At 37.4% G+C, this 18,954-nt stretch overlaps 1 protein-coding gene across 1 annotated transcript in view; it reads left to right on the forward strand.

The window, feature by feature from the left end:
* The first annotated feature begins 7,929 nt into the window (after positions 1-7,929).
* Positions 7,930-18,954, forward strand: part of LOC139127435 (uncharacterized) — a 56,482-nt gene continuing 45,457 nt past the window's right edge. The window contains exons 1-8 of the mRNA XM_070693361.1: positions 7,930-8,144; positions 8,561-8,662; positions 11,152-11,229; positions 11,377-11,475; positions 11,931-12,020; positions 12,402-12,509; positions 13,023-13,406; positions 13,662-14,072. Of these exons, the coding sequence (XP_070549462.1) occupies positions 7,931-8,144; positions 8,561-8,662; positions 11,152-11,229; positions 11,377-11,475; positions 11,931-12,020; positions 12,402-12,509; positions 13,023-13,406; positions 13,662-14,072 (1,486 nt within the window). The 5' untranslated portion in view covers position 7,930. The remainder of the gene's footprint in view (positions 8,145-8,560; positions 8,663-11,151; positions 11,230-11,376; positions 11,476-11,930; positions 12,021-12,401; positions 12,510-13,022; positions 13,407-13,661; positions 14,073-18,954) is intronic.

The raw sequence follows: 18,954 nt of genomic DNA on the forward strand, positions 1-18,954 counted from the left end.
TCCTGTTTTTTATTTAAAATTCAACCTTTGTTCTTACGTAGGAAACTATTCGATTGTATGTTTGTGCGTAAATACCTTTTATCTTCTTACGACTCTACAGAATGTACAGGTTTTATGGTCTTTGCGTACCTAGATACTCTGCTAGACACAGACCTCTATTACACATCCCTACTGTAGAGTTGATGTTACAAAAAATGGCCTGATTGGACATACGTCACGACTTTTTAATGATTTTATTGATAAGGTTTGCGAAGTCGATGTTTTTGAAGAATCTCATTCAACTTTTAAAAACATGTTAATTTGTTTTGTCATTTTTTGATGTCTAGGGTACTTTTTTGTTTGTTTAAATTTTAGTGTATTTTATCCTTTTCTTTATTTTCTTGTCTGTAATGGCTGTCTGATTGCGGTGTTGATGAGCAAATAAAATAAAATAAAATAAAAATTGAAGAACATAACAGATTAACCTTGAAGAGGGCAGATGACATGTCGTACCCCAGCAGACGTATGATAACATAGCTTACTCCGATAAATCTGCTTTCCAACCAATCGACCGATCAAAATGTCAAACATGAACCGTCAATTAACAAACGTGGCGCTTTCAAGACCAGTGTATGCTGGTATACCTTTTTTCAAAATGTTGAAGGCAAACTGTCTTCTCAAAAGTCAACGACTGAAACCAATGTGTTGCACAATGACTGGTGGTTACACCTCTCCAACCTTTCAATGGATGCTAATTTGCATTCAGAGGTCAGCGTAGGTATTCATGCAGTTACAGCTTTCTTTGATCCTTTACAGGACATATTTTATCGTCCCTATTTTAGAAGTTCGTAGATCTCCATGCAAGTTTTGACCATTTCGACTATCAATGCCACCGTAAATCCGTATCCGTTGAACTCTGAGTGACCAAAATATTTTAAGGCACCCCTCATTGATTCAAACAATTGCCATTGCGAGAAAAATCATTAATTCGGCTCTGCATGAACATGTCATGTTTTTGTTTTTTTGTATTTAAATTGTTTTATTGGTAACATTTTCTTTAGTAACATGAACTTAAATTAAAATGAAGTACAGTGCTTAGTTATCTACAATTTTGTGTAAAATTGAAATCCATTTGCTGCAATGTCTCTAGTTTGTCTTTTTCCAGAGCTATTTCGTACTCTAGATGGTAGTTGAATTTCACTTGCAACATAAAAGCTGCAAAGTGTGGTTTACTCTGTTTCATTTTCATGGCATAGATGTGTCTTTTGGCTAATAGTAGCAAGTGATTGTGAATGTCAGAGTAACCGTCAACACCAAAGAGCACTTCATTTAAGTTATGTCTAGTGAACAAACTGAGAGATTCCTCGAAAAATGTGTGAAATTCGTTCCAGAAGGTATGTTAGCTTTCTTTGATGGACATACCCTATTACTTTGTAACTTCGCAGGTGACTTATTAGTTACAAATTTGTTTCGAACCATGTGCGTATTTTACATCTGTTTTGTGTTAAATCACGTTCGTTGCAAACCATCACAACGCCAAGAGAATTAATGTACCTTTTACAAACTATGATCGAAAAATTAACTTCAAAAACATAGCACCCCATTTCAAAAGTGGTACATTCCCGGAGGTAAACATACTCTGAATTGACTAGTTACTCCACTCTTAGAAAGGGACAAAATACAATTCTTGCCTAAAAGTGTATCATCGACATATTCATTGATACTGCACTAATTCAGTCTGTAGTGTGGCTGGCGGTTTTACGTTTTGTTTCGGATTTCAGAAGCTTATTAAATGGAAATTGTGCAGGTGTTATTTCTACAACTGTCCAAGGTAATTTCGTGAGTCTGTATTAGCACACTGTGATCATTTCAATGACTAGTCTATCTGCAAACAAGTTATCACCCGTATAGAAACGAATTGAGATGATTGACCCTGTCATTTTAGAAGACATCTATTTAACCCCATGAGCAAATTATGCAACTATAATGAGTCATGGGGACGCACGTCTTGGTTACCACTTGGTATCAATGGTTAATCATTGCCTTAAAACCGTCGGAAAATTTTACGACTGATTGAAATGCATACGTACAGGACGACTGGTTGACATGCACAGTTATTGAAGTGTGATGTCCCATCCGTAAAAATGTCTTAATTACCATTCGCGCCAAAACTATCATGAAATCTATCTCGATAATCATAGCAAAATATTGAATTTTATGCAGTAACCGACCCTCAATCAAAAAAAAACACATATCTAAAGGGATTGAAAGCACTGGAATATAAGGGACAGATCTTTAGATTCTGTGTGATTCAGTGACCTTAGTAACGTTTTCTCCGTCACAATGCTGAACACCTAGCGTTTGTTTACACAGTTGTGATACACATTTACTCGTTGAAGTGATTTCGTTCACTGCGTCTGTGTACATTTTCAACACAAGACGTCTAGTTTAATCGGTCCATGCCTGGATATCAGGCACCTTATTTGATACACAAGGGTGGACAATACTCATAGCATTTCAACAAAAGTAATCGGATGGTGAAAGGCTAAGGAACAAGGAAATCTCATGATTTCTTATTTTTGATGATGCTATATTTGAAGAATTCATAGCTTAAGGTTGATGTTGCATTGGCTTGATTAAATACCTTTGAATATTGTCTAAACCTTGAACAGTGCAGGTTTTCGATGCAAACCATCACCTGTATGGTATTAGGCCCATATGTTACAAGACGTGAATGTGAAAAAGAGCACAGCAAGCGGATGTCGTAAATGCAAAGCGAGCAGCTGCAGGTGATGGTGAACGCCAGCTGGTTTGCATATTGTTGTTCACTTCATAACTTTAGCTTATCGAAGGGGCGGGAGTTCTGGACATTCGCTCCAGTAGTGTCGGGGGTTTTCTGTTGTCGTTGTCCAGCCAGATGTAATATATCACGTTGCATAAAATAACCAGCAGTAGTTGAAACCAGATCTTATCATAATGATTCAATATCAATATCAGCTTATTCTTTGGCCTTAGATCGTGCGACATATAGCCCAAATTATATTACGTACCCGTATGTTACACCCAGAGAGTTTGAATTTAACTGATTCTCGTCCAAGTTCAGTCATCCTTTCATGTATTTTTTTCATTGCAATAAATGACGAAAATTACTATCGCAAGCGAATCGTACATATCCAGCGGCCTGCATGAATCAAATGCATTGTTCACAATATCTAAAACTTCTGTTTTGACAATTTATACATTGCATATTATTGCTAGAAAATGCAAACTTTTTCTAAGTACAATTATAATGTAGCATGCGGCGACTTTACAACATTGCAGTACCATGATTTCCAGTGTAGTTGTCGTTCCTTGGCGTAAGTAACAATCAAACTACGTTTTCAACCACATTTGTAAACAAATAGAGACTCCGTGTTTTATCAGCGCATGAAACGGGCGAAAACAACTTTGTAATGTTTCGTTTGAATTATTAAGCGAATAAATAGGGTTTATTCGGCATTTGTTTCCTACAGCTCATGGTAAATCTATAAATGAACTAAACAAGATCAAATTTCATACTTGCCTTCGATCTTGATATTGATGCCACTGACATTTGGACAACGTGTTCAATATTCTGCTGTGTTCCGCGGCATTCGTAACACACAATTATCCCGTTGCATTTAATGTGAATTTGACAATATGAATGCTTGCAACATATTACACTTGTTTAAGTGACTAGTCGAAAAAAACATCTAACATATAAACATGCGTGCAATGCTATCTTGGTCAACGTGTGTAATAGGCTTGGTTTGAACTGATACTGATACCTACACTTTTATTTATGATAAGATTCATTCCTTGTGTAGTGGACTTTACAAGCGAATGTTGTAACGGGATGTTGATAGAGAAACATTTTCATAGTTCCGAAAAGGCCTCATAAATACATCATTTGCCTTTATAGAGACTTTCCAAAGTCATCTCAAAGACGTATTGATATTATCAGGAATAAACCATTTGTTTAAAGTAAGGTAATGGTGGCGTCTGATCACTGTACGTTTGCTACCTAGAGGTAAATGTGATCCACAGCTCCCTTACACCTTAATGCGATTTAACTTTGCTGGTCATCCCCACTCACTTAAGGCAAAGCATATACTTTGAGTTTTTAGTTCCCTCTGTTAAATTAGTCGAGCTTCCATAGGTCCGTGCGGTCTATACTGTGATCCTATATTTAGGGGCCCAAGTCTATGGACTGGGCCCTATCGTTTTTGTTGGCGATCAATATTGTTCTTGTTCCACTTGACATTCTTCTTCTGTAACTGTTTTGTTCACCTAGAACTCAACAACTGACGTTAACTTCTCAAACTAACAGGGTTAATAGGTACCAATGAGTACCCGTGCACCTGACCCTGTAAATTTCGATTGGTCACATGACCCTAGTGTCCATATGGATTTTCCAAAAACCTTCAATGGTTCCTCCTGATGACCTAGGGGTCTAGTCGATTTTAAATTTGGTGTATAGCAAGCATAACCTTAGGTTTTTGAAATTTGTTAATAAAATTGCGTGCGGTCGCGTGTACTTGGCAGCCATATTGGATATTTGAATATTACCATTTTAATCTTTTAAATCTTCTCCAGAACCAATGCACCGATGTTGACCTGACATTTTGAGTACTTTTAAGTTTGCGAAAGGCATCTGGATCGTCGCGTGGTTTCACCGCCATATTGGATTTTGCAAATCTCAATTTAGATTTTAAAATCTTCTTCTCCGGAACCAACGCACCATCTACTTTGAGATTTCACTTGTGTCATTCTTAGTTTTAATTACTTTCGAGTTTGCGAAAATCGTTTCTATCGTGCGTGGTTTGGCGGCCATATTAGTTTTGCAAAAAAACCTACGATTACCAGCGAAAATATTAAAAAATCTTCTCCTCAAGAACCATCTCACCACTTTAACTGAAATTTTCCTCATATTGTCATTAGTGTAATTACCTTGAAGTTTGCGAAATGCATATGGATCGGTCACATTGTTTGAATTTCACCCAAAAAAAAACACGGTAACCATGACATGATATAAAAATTATTCTTTACAAGAACCAAAGGCCATTCAACCTCAAAATCTGCACATTGTATCATCAGTATAAGTACTTTAAACTATGGCCACCTCTTGGGCCCCGCCAACGCTGCTCGCAGCTTTAAATCTTTCTTTAATTTTGGTCAACACCATTGGTATTTTCTATCTATACTTAGATCCTATATTCTTTCTTTAATTTTGGTCAAGATCATTGATATTTCCATTGGAATAAAAGCTCTCACTTTCACCAACATTACAAATCTCTTATTTACATTAGAAATAAATAGGAATTTAAGTTTGTAAACTAAGTCTATGTTACCAAGACGACCGTTAAAACCAATCACTAAAGGCAATTGCTTTGACTGTTCACAGTTAGTAAAGTACTGTACTGTATACATTACTGCAAAGTTGTTTGCAATAAAACTTGACGTGGAATCGAGATAACCTTTCGAACTGTTCCAACGAATAAACCCTATTTATTCGGTCGCATCCGGTGCTATATCAGTAAAATATAGTTCTGTGATTATCTGTTTGATGTGCCTAGACATATATCATTCGGTTTAAGACGGAAGGAAATGGTACATTTTCTTCCCGAGACAAAGGATAATTTTGTTCTTATTGTTCTTATTAAGAAACTGTAACCTTTTAAGACATTTAATCAGTATGACCTGATTTGGATCGGTTCAGTGTGGTGTAATCAACGTAAAAGTCGTTTTACTGTGGGACTAGTCAGTGACTTCTTTGATATTGTCTTGATTTTTTCTATTTTAATGCCTTATTCACAATTCACACTCTATATTATAAGTAATCGGGAACTTAAAACGCTTTTAAATTTTGTTTACATTATTGGTAGAAGAAATGTAGTGTTCTGTACTATATGATTGGAATATTTAGCACAAGAAAATTGCTGTGCGAGTCATCGTTTAATAGTATGATGAAAATATGAAATTGAATAATTTTGTAATTCAAGAACAATTATAGTTCTGGCCAGAAGTACCTTTTCAACTCGTACGCTATTTTATATGAGTTTCAACTAGTATTTCTTCATTGTTAACATATCAAACTTGTTAAAACTGTTTAAACAAACATGAAATTTTGTGAAGTGTACAAAAACACATCTCTTAAGCCTCTGTTAAAGTAATGCCGCAAGACATTATGTGGCTAGATATGGTCAAATTAGTATGACAGGTTGTCAGATATCTACTGTGTTAGTACTTGAAAATGACCATTATTTAGCATTGTCAATGCCATTATTTTGAATCCGTTCAACATTTTGACTCAACTCTAATTCCCGTTTTAGGTATTCATGTTGTGGGTTTTCTGCAGTGTACCCTAATCAATTCATGGATAGCCCACTCCTGCAATAGCATGGCATCGCTACGTTTGAGCGATCACCTGTTGCAGTAAATGTGTGCATACTATCGTTATGTATTTTATGCTGAACTGATAGTCTTCATTTGCTCTATTGCTATGTAGACCGTGGTTAACTGGTCAAATTTACATTAAAACATAACCGATATAGTGGTAATCGTATACACAAGGGATGGCTTCAACAGAACGTAGTTTTCGAGGTACAAGGTGAGTACATCGATAGAGTCAATTGTTTCAACATCCAAATAAAATAGTATTTATAAACTTCTTCTGCTTTGTAGCACGTTTGTTGTTTCGTTGTTGTCTCGCCTTTTACTGTCCTCTGTAGCCTTGATTGTTCCGGTAACAAAGGATTGACACCGCTGAAACCCGTTCAACGATTATATACGTTTATCCATGGAAAATGACACCACGCTTTCAGTATTGCATAGTGACAGAATAAAATTTTATTTTTTGCTATATGTTTCATATTACAGTGACAATGAACGTCCCGCTGCATTGGTCGTCTGCTCGTACCTAGGCTGTCCAATCACCGGCGGAGTAGCCGCTGCCATTCGTCAACTGATCTATTATTTGCACGCAATAGGGTTGACAATATATTGCACTGCCTTTAAAGTAAATGATGAAGAGCAGAACGAATTTCGCAAATCTGGCATCACACTCGTTTATCCAAATCCCCCGCCTTTGTATCGTCAAGATAAGGCAGACATTACCTGGCTTCAGAATCATAAGACATACTTTCCTGATATCAGTGAATTAGAGTCAGTTAACATGGTCGTCAGTTTTAGTATGGTGACATCAATTCAAGCTTCCGCTATCAGAAAAGATTCCTTTCCTGGTGCATCGTGTTACGTTGTTAACCCGTATAAACTTGACACTCCGTTGAGTATTCTTGGACACAATGAATATCAATTCAAAATTTGGAAGCAGTTTGCAATAGATAGTAGCAAGGATGCAAAAGCCGTATTTTCGATTGGTTCGGAAATATTTGACCACTTTGATGACTACTATCAACGTGTTGACGAGGTGATAAATCATTTTTCTTTAATGCTTACACCGGATTATGAACTTTTCGACATTAAACGCTCCACGAAAATTCCTGACAGTGGCAAATTTCAGATTGTGATGTTCGTTGAAGAAATTGATATCGCAGAGCTATCAAGTGAATCTGTTTTAGCACAAGTTATGAATGACGTGGCTGAATCTTTTCATAGAGTTAAAAAAGAACCTCCGACGTGGGTCATTGTTTCCATGCCGAAAGGCCGCGAGGATTATTTAAAAAGTAGATTAAATCCCAATTCTCATCCCTATCTCAAAATTATCTACAAGTCATTCGAAGCTTCCGAAGCTATTAAGCTGCTGCAGGAATCACATTTACTTGTTGTGCCTCCATCTTCCATTAACTCGGTTAAATTGTCACTCTCTGCAATTGCAATCGGAATCCCACTTCTGGTACCGCAGTATTCCTCTTGTCAAAAAGCAATCGACGAGTATTTACCGGATTTATATGCGCATGACAGCTTTGTTGATATGAAGAGTGACCACATCGAACTTTTGATGAAAATAAATGGCGCTGTTGCAAACTATTCTCCGTACGCTGAGAAGGCTGTGGTATTGAGGAAAATGCTGAAGGGAAAGGCGAAGAAAATATCAGATGGTGTAAAGGAGACTTTGATGAATTTTATAAGTCAGCATGAAGATTTCAAACTTGTCAACCCAGGGGAAGAAGCACCTGAGAGACCAGGTAGGCATTTTTTAAAGATCGACGATGGTCTCCTTACTTCAGAAGCGGCATCAAATTTTGAAATCACATGTGTGATGTCAGGTGTATGAAACACGTCATTTTTTAAACGAGTATTTCCCTTGGCTAATTTTAGAAGGGCATCCCGGTATTCTATGTCCCCTAGGTATATGTACCTACTTCAAAGTGGGTTTACATTATGTTCCTGTGTTTCTCTGCCACTCTCCGGTTTGGCTATCTCGTTGTCCAGTTACATTAGAACTCCATTAAAAAGTATCCATAGTCGTCCAATATACATACATTGCTACTCAAAAAACGTCCTTTCGCAGTGTTTTGCAACATATCCCTCAAACCGGACAGTGGTGCGTAATGTTTTCATTGGTTAACAAAAGAAAACATAATTTAATCTTAATTTGCAGGTCAGATTTCTTCAGAAGGTCACAGCCATGAGCAGTGTATTACTCCCACTCCCGGTCATTCAATTGATGAACCAGCGACCAAAAAGCGAAAGCTGCAAAGTGGTATGTATATTTCAGAATGGCAATTTCGTTGGGACTCGAATGCCTACATAACGCTTGCATCTCTTTGCCTTCATCAAACTTTTACAATGCTCCGTTCCATTAGCTGTTTTTTGCATCTACATACGCCCAAAAGCACTACGAACTTATGAGAGAGTTTTGCTTGCCGTTATTAAGCCACATTGTGTTTGAAAATGTATGACCCATTCCGACTTTATAAATCACTTTTCTTCATTGTTTAAGGAACTTGCTGTGCTCGATATGTAAAAGCTTCACAAGAATAGCATAGGGAGTATTGTTTTTGACCTGTACAATAGGAACCTTCCTCATCACCTTAGTTATTATTTACAGTTGATTGAACATGGCAGGTTAACAACATTCAAAATTCACCGACATTTATCTATCCCGGAAAAATCATAGTTTCAGGTCAATTTGCAACTTATTATTGAGGTATAAAATTGTGAAATGATTTAACCAGAGATCTAAAAAGCCTTTACATGCAAATCTTGTTTAGTGAAAGGTCTCAGACAATACCTTATTGATGAAATGTAAGTTAGCCATTACGATACCGAAATCTTGCTTGTACTGCATATGTTATCCTTTCTTTCATGTGTACATTTAAAATTTAAAGCCCCTGTAGGTATAACTCTTGAAATTTGTCGACCTGAATAAGGCTTTCTATTTTCTCTGGTTTTCTTTCAATTCTACAAATTTAAAGTATATAGTCTTTTACCACAGAAAAATTGGACAAGTAAATTTAAATTTTTTGATTTCCCGCCATTTTTAAAAATTGGTAATATTACAAAGAAAACATAGCATATGGTGTCCCAGTGGAAAACATTCAGCACTATGCATTATATTGGACTTCTCTGTTGTTTCTGTGAAGATTCCAATGCATCTATGCACTGTGTACTGTGTTTTTGCTGTATCTGCATGAGGGCGCCATTTTATGTTTGGGTAAACATTTATTATTTATCTTCCTCAAAATTGCACATGTAGTCCCAGTGGACAGTTTATTCTACATGTATAAACACCCCTCAATGAGTACATTCCCACGAACTTGTGTTTCAGTTTGGAAGTAAAATGAAAAAAATAATGCTAAAAGATACAGTATCTAAAGAAACTATTGGTCCTCATTATATTTTTACATGCAAAAGCAGAGCTCGAATATAACTTTTTCCCCTGGTAGTCCACTTTGGCTACCATTTTCTGAAGTTGGTAGCCCAGTGACAATGGGGGTAGCCCATGCATATTTTAGTTTAGGGATTATTTTCATTAACAACAAGAAAAAGCTATTTTCAAGATTTACCTGTGAAATGAACTTCAAGTTATCAGTCGTTTGAATACTTGCACACCTTTATTACCCAAGGAACTGGTATAATTGACGACAGTGACACTAAAAATTTTGTATTGACAACCCGTTTCATCCTCAGAAATGCATGCCAATTTTGATAGTCATCATGGCAGTATCCACCACCTTCTCAGAAGGGCTAAAACAGACCATGGGCTTTCTGTTGTAGGGAGGAGTTTGTGATTGATACAATTGATCAAGATGCAATGGGAATACATCCGTCATTTTCTGTGCCTGTCATCCAAGTTCATTAGTTGAGTTATTGAAACTTTGTTGCAAAGTTCCATCGCAAGGTCGTCTTTGTAATTTGCAAAACAAAGTCATAGTCTGGCCTTACTGTGTCCATCTGGGTTTGGCTGCACTTCGCTCGTTCAAAAGTGAAAGACTGGACATGGCACGCCAAGTACTGACTGAATTTCATGTCCCAGGCTTTGGTAGTCTATGTGGGATACCATTTCATGGACTTTGGTAACCCAAGGAAAAAGTTGGTAGTCTGTGGACGCGGGACTACCGCTAATGTCGAGCCCTGAAAAGAGTTCCTGAGGTGGAGACAAACTTGACCAGTGAAAAGCTATTTTTTGGACTCCAAAAGTGTCAGTGCAGTCGTATTTTGGATTTTGGATAGCTAAAGATAAAGTATGTGTTATTATTGTTCTTAAATGACAGTGAATGGATGAATGAAAAGAGGGATGAATGACGAATGGATGGATGAATAAATGAATGAATGGATGAATGGACGAACGCCTGAATGAATGTTTGAACGAACGACTGGATGAATGAATGAATTATCTTTGGTGCTGGATTAGGGCGATGAAATTCACGCGCTTTTACACAAATGTATAACGCAGGGGTCATTTTTGGGCCGAAACTAGATAATTATGAAGTTAAAACACAAGCTGTACGTTCGTTGCCAGTGTTTTAACAAAGTTCTGTTGTCACTCTTCATTAAGCATTGTTACATAGATGCATTAGACTTCAAACCACTCTGTGGAAAGAAATACAATAAGACACAGATAATGGGGCTAAGATATGCTAATACTTCCCTCGAAAATGTAACAACTTATGAGGTTGGCATTCCTGTTTTTCACGATTTTTCCACGAGTTTCAATAGTTCCTTTTTCATTCTACTATTTATTGTCAGACAAATGTACACGAGGCGAAGAGCAAAGTAGAAGTCACCCAAATCCTACAAATGACACGGAATCTGAGGGACAATCAGGTATGTACTAGTGGACATTATAATAATAAACAAGATGCAATTTCATTAACCTTCAGTTACTTCATAAGGGTTACTGTGTGTATAGATTGAACAAATCAACTGACAGAGTGTATACTTCTATTAGTACATTTTACTGAACATTCACAGGTCTTAACTTACCTGTAGAGCGCTCGGAAGAATCGAATATTAATCCAAGTCCAACATCGCCAAGTGATTCAGAAGCCCAGAGGCCGGGGTTTGGAGGTGGTACGTTTACTCAGATATATGTAATATTATATTTATGACGATATGGATATCAACTTTTGTTTTAAGCGACATCTTCTTACATTGCAATTGTTTCACGTAAAATTACAGTGCAACATATGCAATTGTTTGTAGCTCTCAAGAGTTACAAGTATACAGCGAATTGCTTCACAACCACTGATAAATTATTAGACGCATTGAAGGGTTTGCTGAATGCATGGGACTAAAGCGTGGTATACTATCAGTGATCCTTGTAATTCGTGAATTCAAATGCACGATAGAATTTATAAATACTCCCGCCATATCATTTGACTTCTCTTACACCAGAAGATCTCCTAGCCTGGGTTGACGGTTGGAATTTGACATGAACCCTTTCACTAGCCTGGAAATATTATCTAGATACGTTTGCCGCAATTCCCATCAATAATCACAGCTTTTTTGGCTGAATATATCTTCAGGTCAAATGTCTCCTGAGGATGATAAAAACGGATCAAACTCACAATCTGAGCAAGAAGGAACGGCAGGAAAAAAGCGGAACGTGAAAAACGGTCAGTACACCTTACATCTTGTATGAAAAATTATTTGGAAAGACTGACACATTGTCTGTTGCATGAAAATTTATGAAAACTGAGCACACAACTATTTTCAAATCGATCGGACACCTATTTGTACAACGTGAAATGTATAGGGTGTTTACTTTGCATTTAATCAAAATGTAATTCCGTGTTCGTTAGACACTTTGACCGAACCGACTAATCGGAAGTTCTATTGTTCATCCATACTCATCCTTGACCCTAACACATGATGATGTTATTGCTGGCATAAACAAATTAAATTAACAATATCAGTTTTACGGATCCAGTACCAGACAGACTTCTAGCAATGGTATCTATCAAGATTTAGATTGTGGTCCAATCTGTCTTATTTAGGTGATGGTCCGCAGAAAGACAACCAGGGGACTGGATCGAGTACAAACAACGGCAGTAATGGTAATGGAAACCATTCCAATCCTGATGATACAAATCAAAATACACAAGGTAGATATCAATATTCCCTATGAAATGCCTCTAATCCCGACCCATCGATGTATTTGTGAGTATTAATACGCCTTCACCTTCATCTGTTCGTGTGCAAGGAATAAAGCTCAAAACTTGGATTATTTAAATGCCACTGTAAAAACTAAATTGGTCAAATCGCGGAAAGATAAAATTTCCTTTGCCTGAAGTCAAATTTCCAGTTACTTACAATTCCTTCTCCCCAAAATCCATGAATCTTGCTGTTACCATTTTCTTGACATTACTGTATTAGTTGGAGCGATTAAATGGTTGAAAATGATAATCTCGTTTTTTTTTATCGAAAGTCATCAAATTTGTACTGTTGTTATTTCTATTATTATACTAATTTCAATATCCAATGATCTTAGGATCGAAATTTTTGTGTTGCTGTGTTTCCTGATGATGGCATTTCTGACGACAATGCTGCAAAGTGCAAATAGATATCGTGCTGTCTATTTTTAAATTACAAAATACGTACTCATGATTTTTGGGCAGGTCACATTAATGTACGATTGCGTGTCAGTAGTGGTGTGCCCGAGAACAACAGACCAATGGCTGACATAGAGGATGCTTTATTCAGACATGCCAGCACTGACGCAAATGCTCAGCAGTACATGAATGGAGTTACCTCGATTCATCCAGACCTTTCTGGAGAAGGCGTTGAAAGAGGAAGTCTAAACTTCATTATGAGATGTGGTTCTTCAGATGCAGCTGACGCCTTGTGGAATGCCTATAGCAGTGGACGGTTAGATAGAATGGCGGATAAAACTTTTCTATCCATACCTATTCTGGATGATATCGGTGCCAGGATGCTGTCTTTGGAAACACTTGTAGATTATCAGGAATACTTACAGTGTAAGGAAGAGATCACACGCAGAGGTATGTGACGGTGAATTTCATTCATGTCTTGTAAATTTTATATTTTCAATTTTATGCACTTCAGTTTATAAATCCAGAGGTCGGCTATGTTTGCCAAACGTCAACGTTGCATTCGCACGAAAAGTTTCAAATATGCAAATCAAAGACCCCAAAATCAAAGAAAATACATTATTTTGATCATTGTCATTCAATCTTTACGAACCACTCGTAGAATTGTTGTAGATTCTTTTCTGCTTACAAATTCTCTTTGATCAGATATAAACAGTCCTGTATCTTCAGAAGGTGCCAAATCTCCGGAAGATTTGTGTGACGTTGAGCTGGTAAGCATAATGAATATGGAAGCTGAGACGCAGACAAAAGAGCAAAACATCAGTGTCCACAGGAAGCAGATCGAAGTGAAGACAGTAACCAAGGACAAGATGCAGTCGACAGTCTCCAGGGACAGTCAAACCTTCAGCGAAAGTGAGAAAGCCTGTATGGATGAGTGGGTGACGCTGAAAAGAAGAATGCAACAATCTGACAAGTTGGTCCTCCAAGAAGACGGGGAAAAATTGAAACAACGAACGAAGATGCTGACCTACGATGTGTTATCGATGAAATATATCACTAAAGGAAAGGTTGAAGAACTTGAGAAGATGAGATTATCTCACGACCGGATAATGAAAGGTTAGTGTACAATCATGTTAGAAGGAGGCGTAAATATGCTAGATAGTATACTCATATATTTTTCAATACTGTCTTCATAATACATCAGAGATTATCCGTGATAACCTCATACTCATCCTGTCAATTTTCTCTTGAATGAAGAAACTCATTCTGATGTAAGAATTACAAAAGCCACAAGTGTTTTACATGGCATTAATTTGTGCAGATTTTACCAAAACTGTTCCTACAACTTTTAAGGCGATACCGAAGGATTCAAGTATATGGGCAATGGTTGCTAAAGAAAACTTGTTAAATCCACGAAAAAATGACTTTTTGTGCAATTATTGACCTGAAGATGCAAAACAATGGCACCAAATTCGAGCATACGCATGTGTGTTGGTCATAAATGCGTGACGTCATAGATATGCAGATTAGCACAGCATGTTTTTGAAAAGGTTCAGCTACTCCAAATTTGCTCAACCTCCCCTGAAATTTTACAGAGTGATACTTGACATACTCCCTCACAGTCCCGGGCATAGATTGGCAGTGAAACAAACACTATTTTTGAAACGGCAAGTATCTATTTTGTAGTTTCGTACAATTTTTGATCCTATTCTTGCCCTAGCACATAAATTATTGAGAATTTTCTAAAACTGCATGCTTAGGGACTGGTCAGTTTCTTCGGCCTGGGGGGGGGGGGCGGTGGAATATTTTTTGCCGACGTCAAAAAGTGGCTGACCCCCCCTATTCCAATTTTTGAAAACAGGGTGACCCCCCCCTATTCCAAATTTCAAAAACAGGGTGACCCCCCCCCCCCGGCGCCGACATAGGTAAAACAAAAGGTGGACATAAATTATATATATATATATAATATATATATATATATATATATATATATATATATATATATATATATATATTATACTGGTATATACATATATCTATATACGTATATATATTATATTTTACATTTTACATATATTCATATTATAAATAGTCATTCTATGTTTTAATGAAATTGTTGACATGTCAGTTGTAAGATAGGAATTTCAAAGTGTCAATCTTAAAGTTTGAATACAGTACATTTTGAATGAGCTGTATTTTGAATGAGCTGTGAATGTATTTCACACTTTCTATGCTTAACCAGATGTCCTGAACTGTTGTACAGAAATGGATGTCAATCATTAATATCAAAGAGGAAAAAGCAGTGAATCAAAAACTTTGATGGGTGTTAAGACTTGCCAACCATCCAATAAATCTCCTGAGGAGCCATAGAGAGCTTTTTTAGCCAAATCTGATGTGTACAGTGTCTGAGAGGACCTTCTCTTGTAACATTGAAACCATAAAAGCACAGCTAATAATGACAAAAACTGCCTTTTTAACTGTTATTTTGTTCATAAAAAAGCATCTTTCTACAGAAAACCTGTGACACATAGGAAAATAATTGCATCAATGAGAAGGAAAGATATCTTGTCATTTTTCTGTCCCTAAATTAAGTCACTGTATCAAATATATATTGTGAAATATTTGTGCATGTTGCTTTCTCATACTGAATTCTCATAGAGAGAACAGAAAAGTATCAGGAATTTGTCATCCTTTTCATATGAAATGCAGATTTCATAATGGTACACTTTCACTCAGCAAACATCAAGATATCTCTGATTTATTGAAGTATTGCGCCCAAAGGGCGCGCCGAAAAATATGAAACATCCTGATATCTCTGATATATATGCCTTGTATATTAAAGTCATGCACCTGAAGGGCATGCTGAAAAATGTCTGATATACTAGTATTAAAGTAATGAGCTTGAAGAGCACGCTGAAAAATATTGAACATACAGATATCTCTGATGTATGTATGCTTGATATGTTAAAGTTGGGCGTGCTGAAAAATATGACTGATTATTAAAGTTATGCGCCCGAAGGGCGCGCCGAAAAATACAAATGAATGATGAAATTTGTGGCTGACACTAGCATTTTAGGCAATGATGAGCCTGTTTCAAAATTCAAAAACACACTGACCCCCCCTATTGGGCATTTCAAAAACACGGTGACCCCCCTATCACCAAAGTCAAAAAACAGGGTGACCCCCCCCATGAATCCACCCCCCCCCCAAGGCTGAAGAAACTGACCAGTCCCTTAGCCTTATGTATCTTGGCGGTGTCTACAATTTTGCCGAAATTCATTTCAACAGATGGAGAAATTTGCTGACTTTAAAGCTTTTAAAAGATTTCACAATATCAAAAGGCGACAGTACCTAGAAAACTATGTAAACAGTAACGATTTTCACTTGCAATAGCGCGCATTTGGAGCCTGCCAGCCTTAGCAATCGCGCGCACGTTGAATCCTTCGGTATCGCCTAAATGTAAACAAACATACTGTTTTCAACAAATCGACTGCTATTTTTAAGTTTCACACTTGGGTAGCAACTGAGTGCAACACATTTTGATTTATCTAATCAATGTTCAGTTATTATTGTAAAATAGTATAACCACAGGCGCCAGAGTCATCGCCAAGTTCACGGTAAAATCAATGTATACTCAAGAAGTGTGGAAATCACAGAAGTCAGGTTATCATGTTGGTAGAATGAATGGAGGGACAAATAAGGCGAGAGTGATACATACTTGGCCACCTAGATAATGTTTCACGTTGCTGACCCCTTGGCTCGATCACTCACTAATAATACCAAAGTGCATGATTTGAACATCTCACGTAAATCAATTCAAGAAACCCCAAGACCAAGTTTCAGAGCAGTCAAACAAGGGTATCAAAGATTTTTTAATTAGTATCTCGAAGTCCCTCCCCAATACAATGTATACATTTCCCAACGGTTTTAACAAACCATACCTACGTCAACTTTTGCAACCTGCATACAAAATTTGAAACCAATCGGACAAACTGTTTTGCGGGAGATGATTTTTTTGACCAAAGCACGGTAAATTGAAAATATAAATTTACTAATTCCAGCATGATTTGAATAAGTGTTATAGAAGTCAATCAATAGTGACGCGCATTTGGAATTATAAACTTTCTAGGAGCTAGCCAGTACTTCTCACCATAGACGTAAATGATGGAAGCGAGTAACACTTCTTGGCTGAAACCGAGTCAATCTGAAAGCAATACCCGCCAGAGGGCGTACTGACCACAGTCACTTGTGATTCCATACACAATGGCCGCTGTGTGGTCAACGTTGTGCATATTTTATGTATACCCCAGGCACTTGTGGTTCAATACAAGATGGCCGCTGTGGGGCATACATAATAACCAAAGAATATTGCCAGAATGGAGAATCTCTGACCTTCGTGTGTCATTTCCCCCAGCTTTTAATGAAAAGCCTGAATATGGTATGGCTAAATGTCAAAATGCTTATTGCACTGAAGTCATTAAGGATGTACGATCGGAAAAATATAAGCGTACTGCGCCGATTTCCGCGCAGAAATGTATCCATAGTAACCACGCGCGCATAGTGACGTTCCGACGTTTTTGCGTTGTACAAAATGTCGTCTGCAGGAAAAGGAAAATCGCGCCGAGAAAATGTTTAGCGTGCCCTCAAAACATGCTGGAAGGTATGAGAATTCAGCAAAGAGAGAAAAAAAATGCAACATGACCGTAGCCTGTACAGCGTAAATCAGAAGTGTGACGTCTGATTTGCTATTCGTGGTTATAATTCCAATGATAGTGTCTCTAGTAGACCTACCGGAGAATGGAAGAATGGCCGTCGCATAGTCGATTTTAGTGAACTTGCGGAAAATCTTGACACTTGTGTCAGTTGCGGGCTTGCCTTTACGATTGTCATCGTGTATTGGAGAAACGCCAAGTTCACGGCCTCGGCTCCTGGCTCCACGTAGTGTGTGAAAACTTACTTAGCCTGCAGCGAAGTCAACCTAATCCCCACCGATAAGCGTTACGGCAATAAATATTACGTGATTTTTTTTATGCTGTATTAATATATAGACTCTAAAAGTAGAAGAACCTAAAAGTCTTTGCTTTGTTCTGTCATTTCCCTCTCATTAAAGTTTAATGGTAGGCTTAAATCATGACCATGCCTGGTCAGGGCCACTGCGGGTAGCCACGGCAGGTCAGCGGCATTTGAAGAGCGCCCTCGTGCGACGAACCCGGGAGAGCATGGTTTATCGCCAGAACCTGTAAATCCTAGATAGTTTTTGCAAAATTGTGAAAAATCGAGCTCGGTGACCTACTAAACAAAATGTGGTTTTGAAAAATTCACAAAAAATGCTATTATTTGGCAAAGTTTGAGAAAATTGACATTAGTAGAAACTATCAATAATTAATAAATTACCCTCTCCCATTCCTAAAATTTGGGGCATATTTGTTGCAATTTTGGTTAAAAAATAACTATGATGACTTTTTAACTCAATTTTAATGTAAGTAAAATCTTCAAAGTAGCTTAGATTTATAATTTCTTTATTCTTTTACAGTGTAAACGTGAAAAATGCAATCATGATATAAATATGAAAATGATGACCTGTTTTATTGATTTTTAGTGATTTTGTGAAAAACCGTGAATTTTTAATGTCATTTTGTAAAAAAACAAGCGCGGTGACCCCATGTTTTTTCCCAGTTTTGGACTATTCACATATGTAGGTATTCAAAAATCCCATTTGAAAAAATTGACATTACATTTACTTTTCCGATCGTACATCCTTAAGATTTTCCGTAATAAAATTGAGTAAACCCCCCCCCCCCTCCGCCTCTCATATTTTGAGCAACCCCCTTGATGTTTTCAATATTTTGAGTGAAACCCCCCTCACTCCTCCGACCCGCCAGGCCGTTAATAATGACGGCTCCGTTATACCGTGTGTTCCGTAAGCATTGCAACAAGGGTATGGTCGGCTGCGACGTTATAACAGTGTTCGCGCCATTGAGATTCATTCGATTTTTGT

The sequence above is a fragment of the Ptychodera flava genome, unplaced genomic scaffold (assembly GCF_041260155.1).
Source record: "Ptychodera flava strain L36383 unplaced genomic scaffold, AS_Pfla_20210202 Scaffold_31__1_contigs__length_3010019_pilon, whole genome shotgun sequence".
NCBI lineage: Eukaryota > Metazoa > Hemichordata > Enteropneusta > Ptychoderidae > Ptychodera > Ptychodera flava.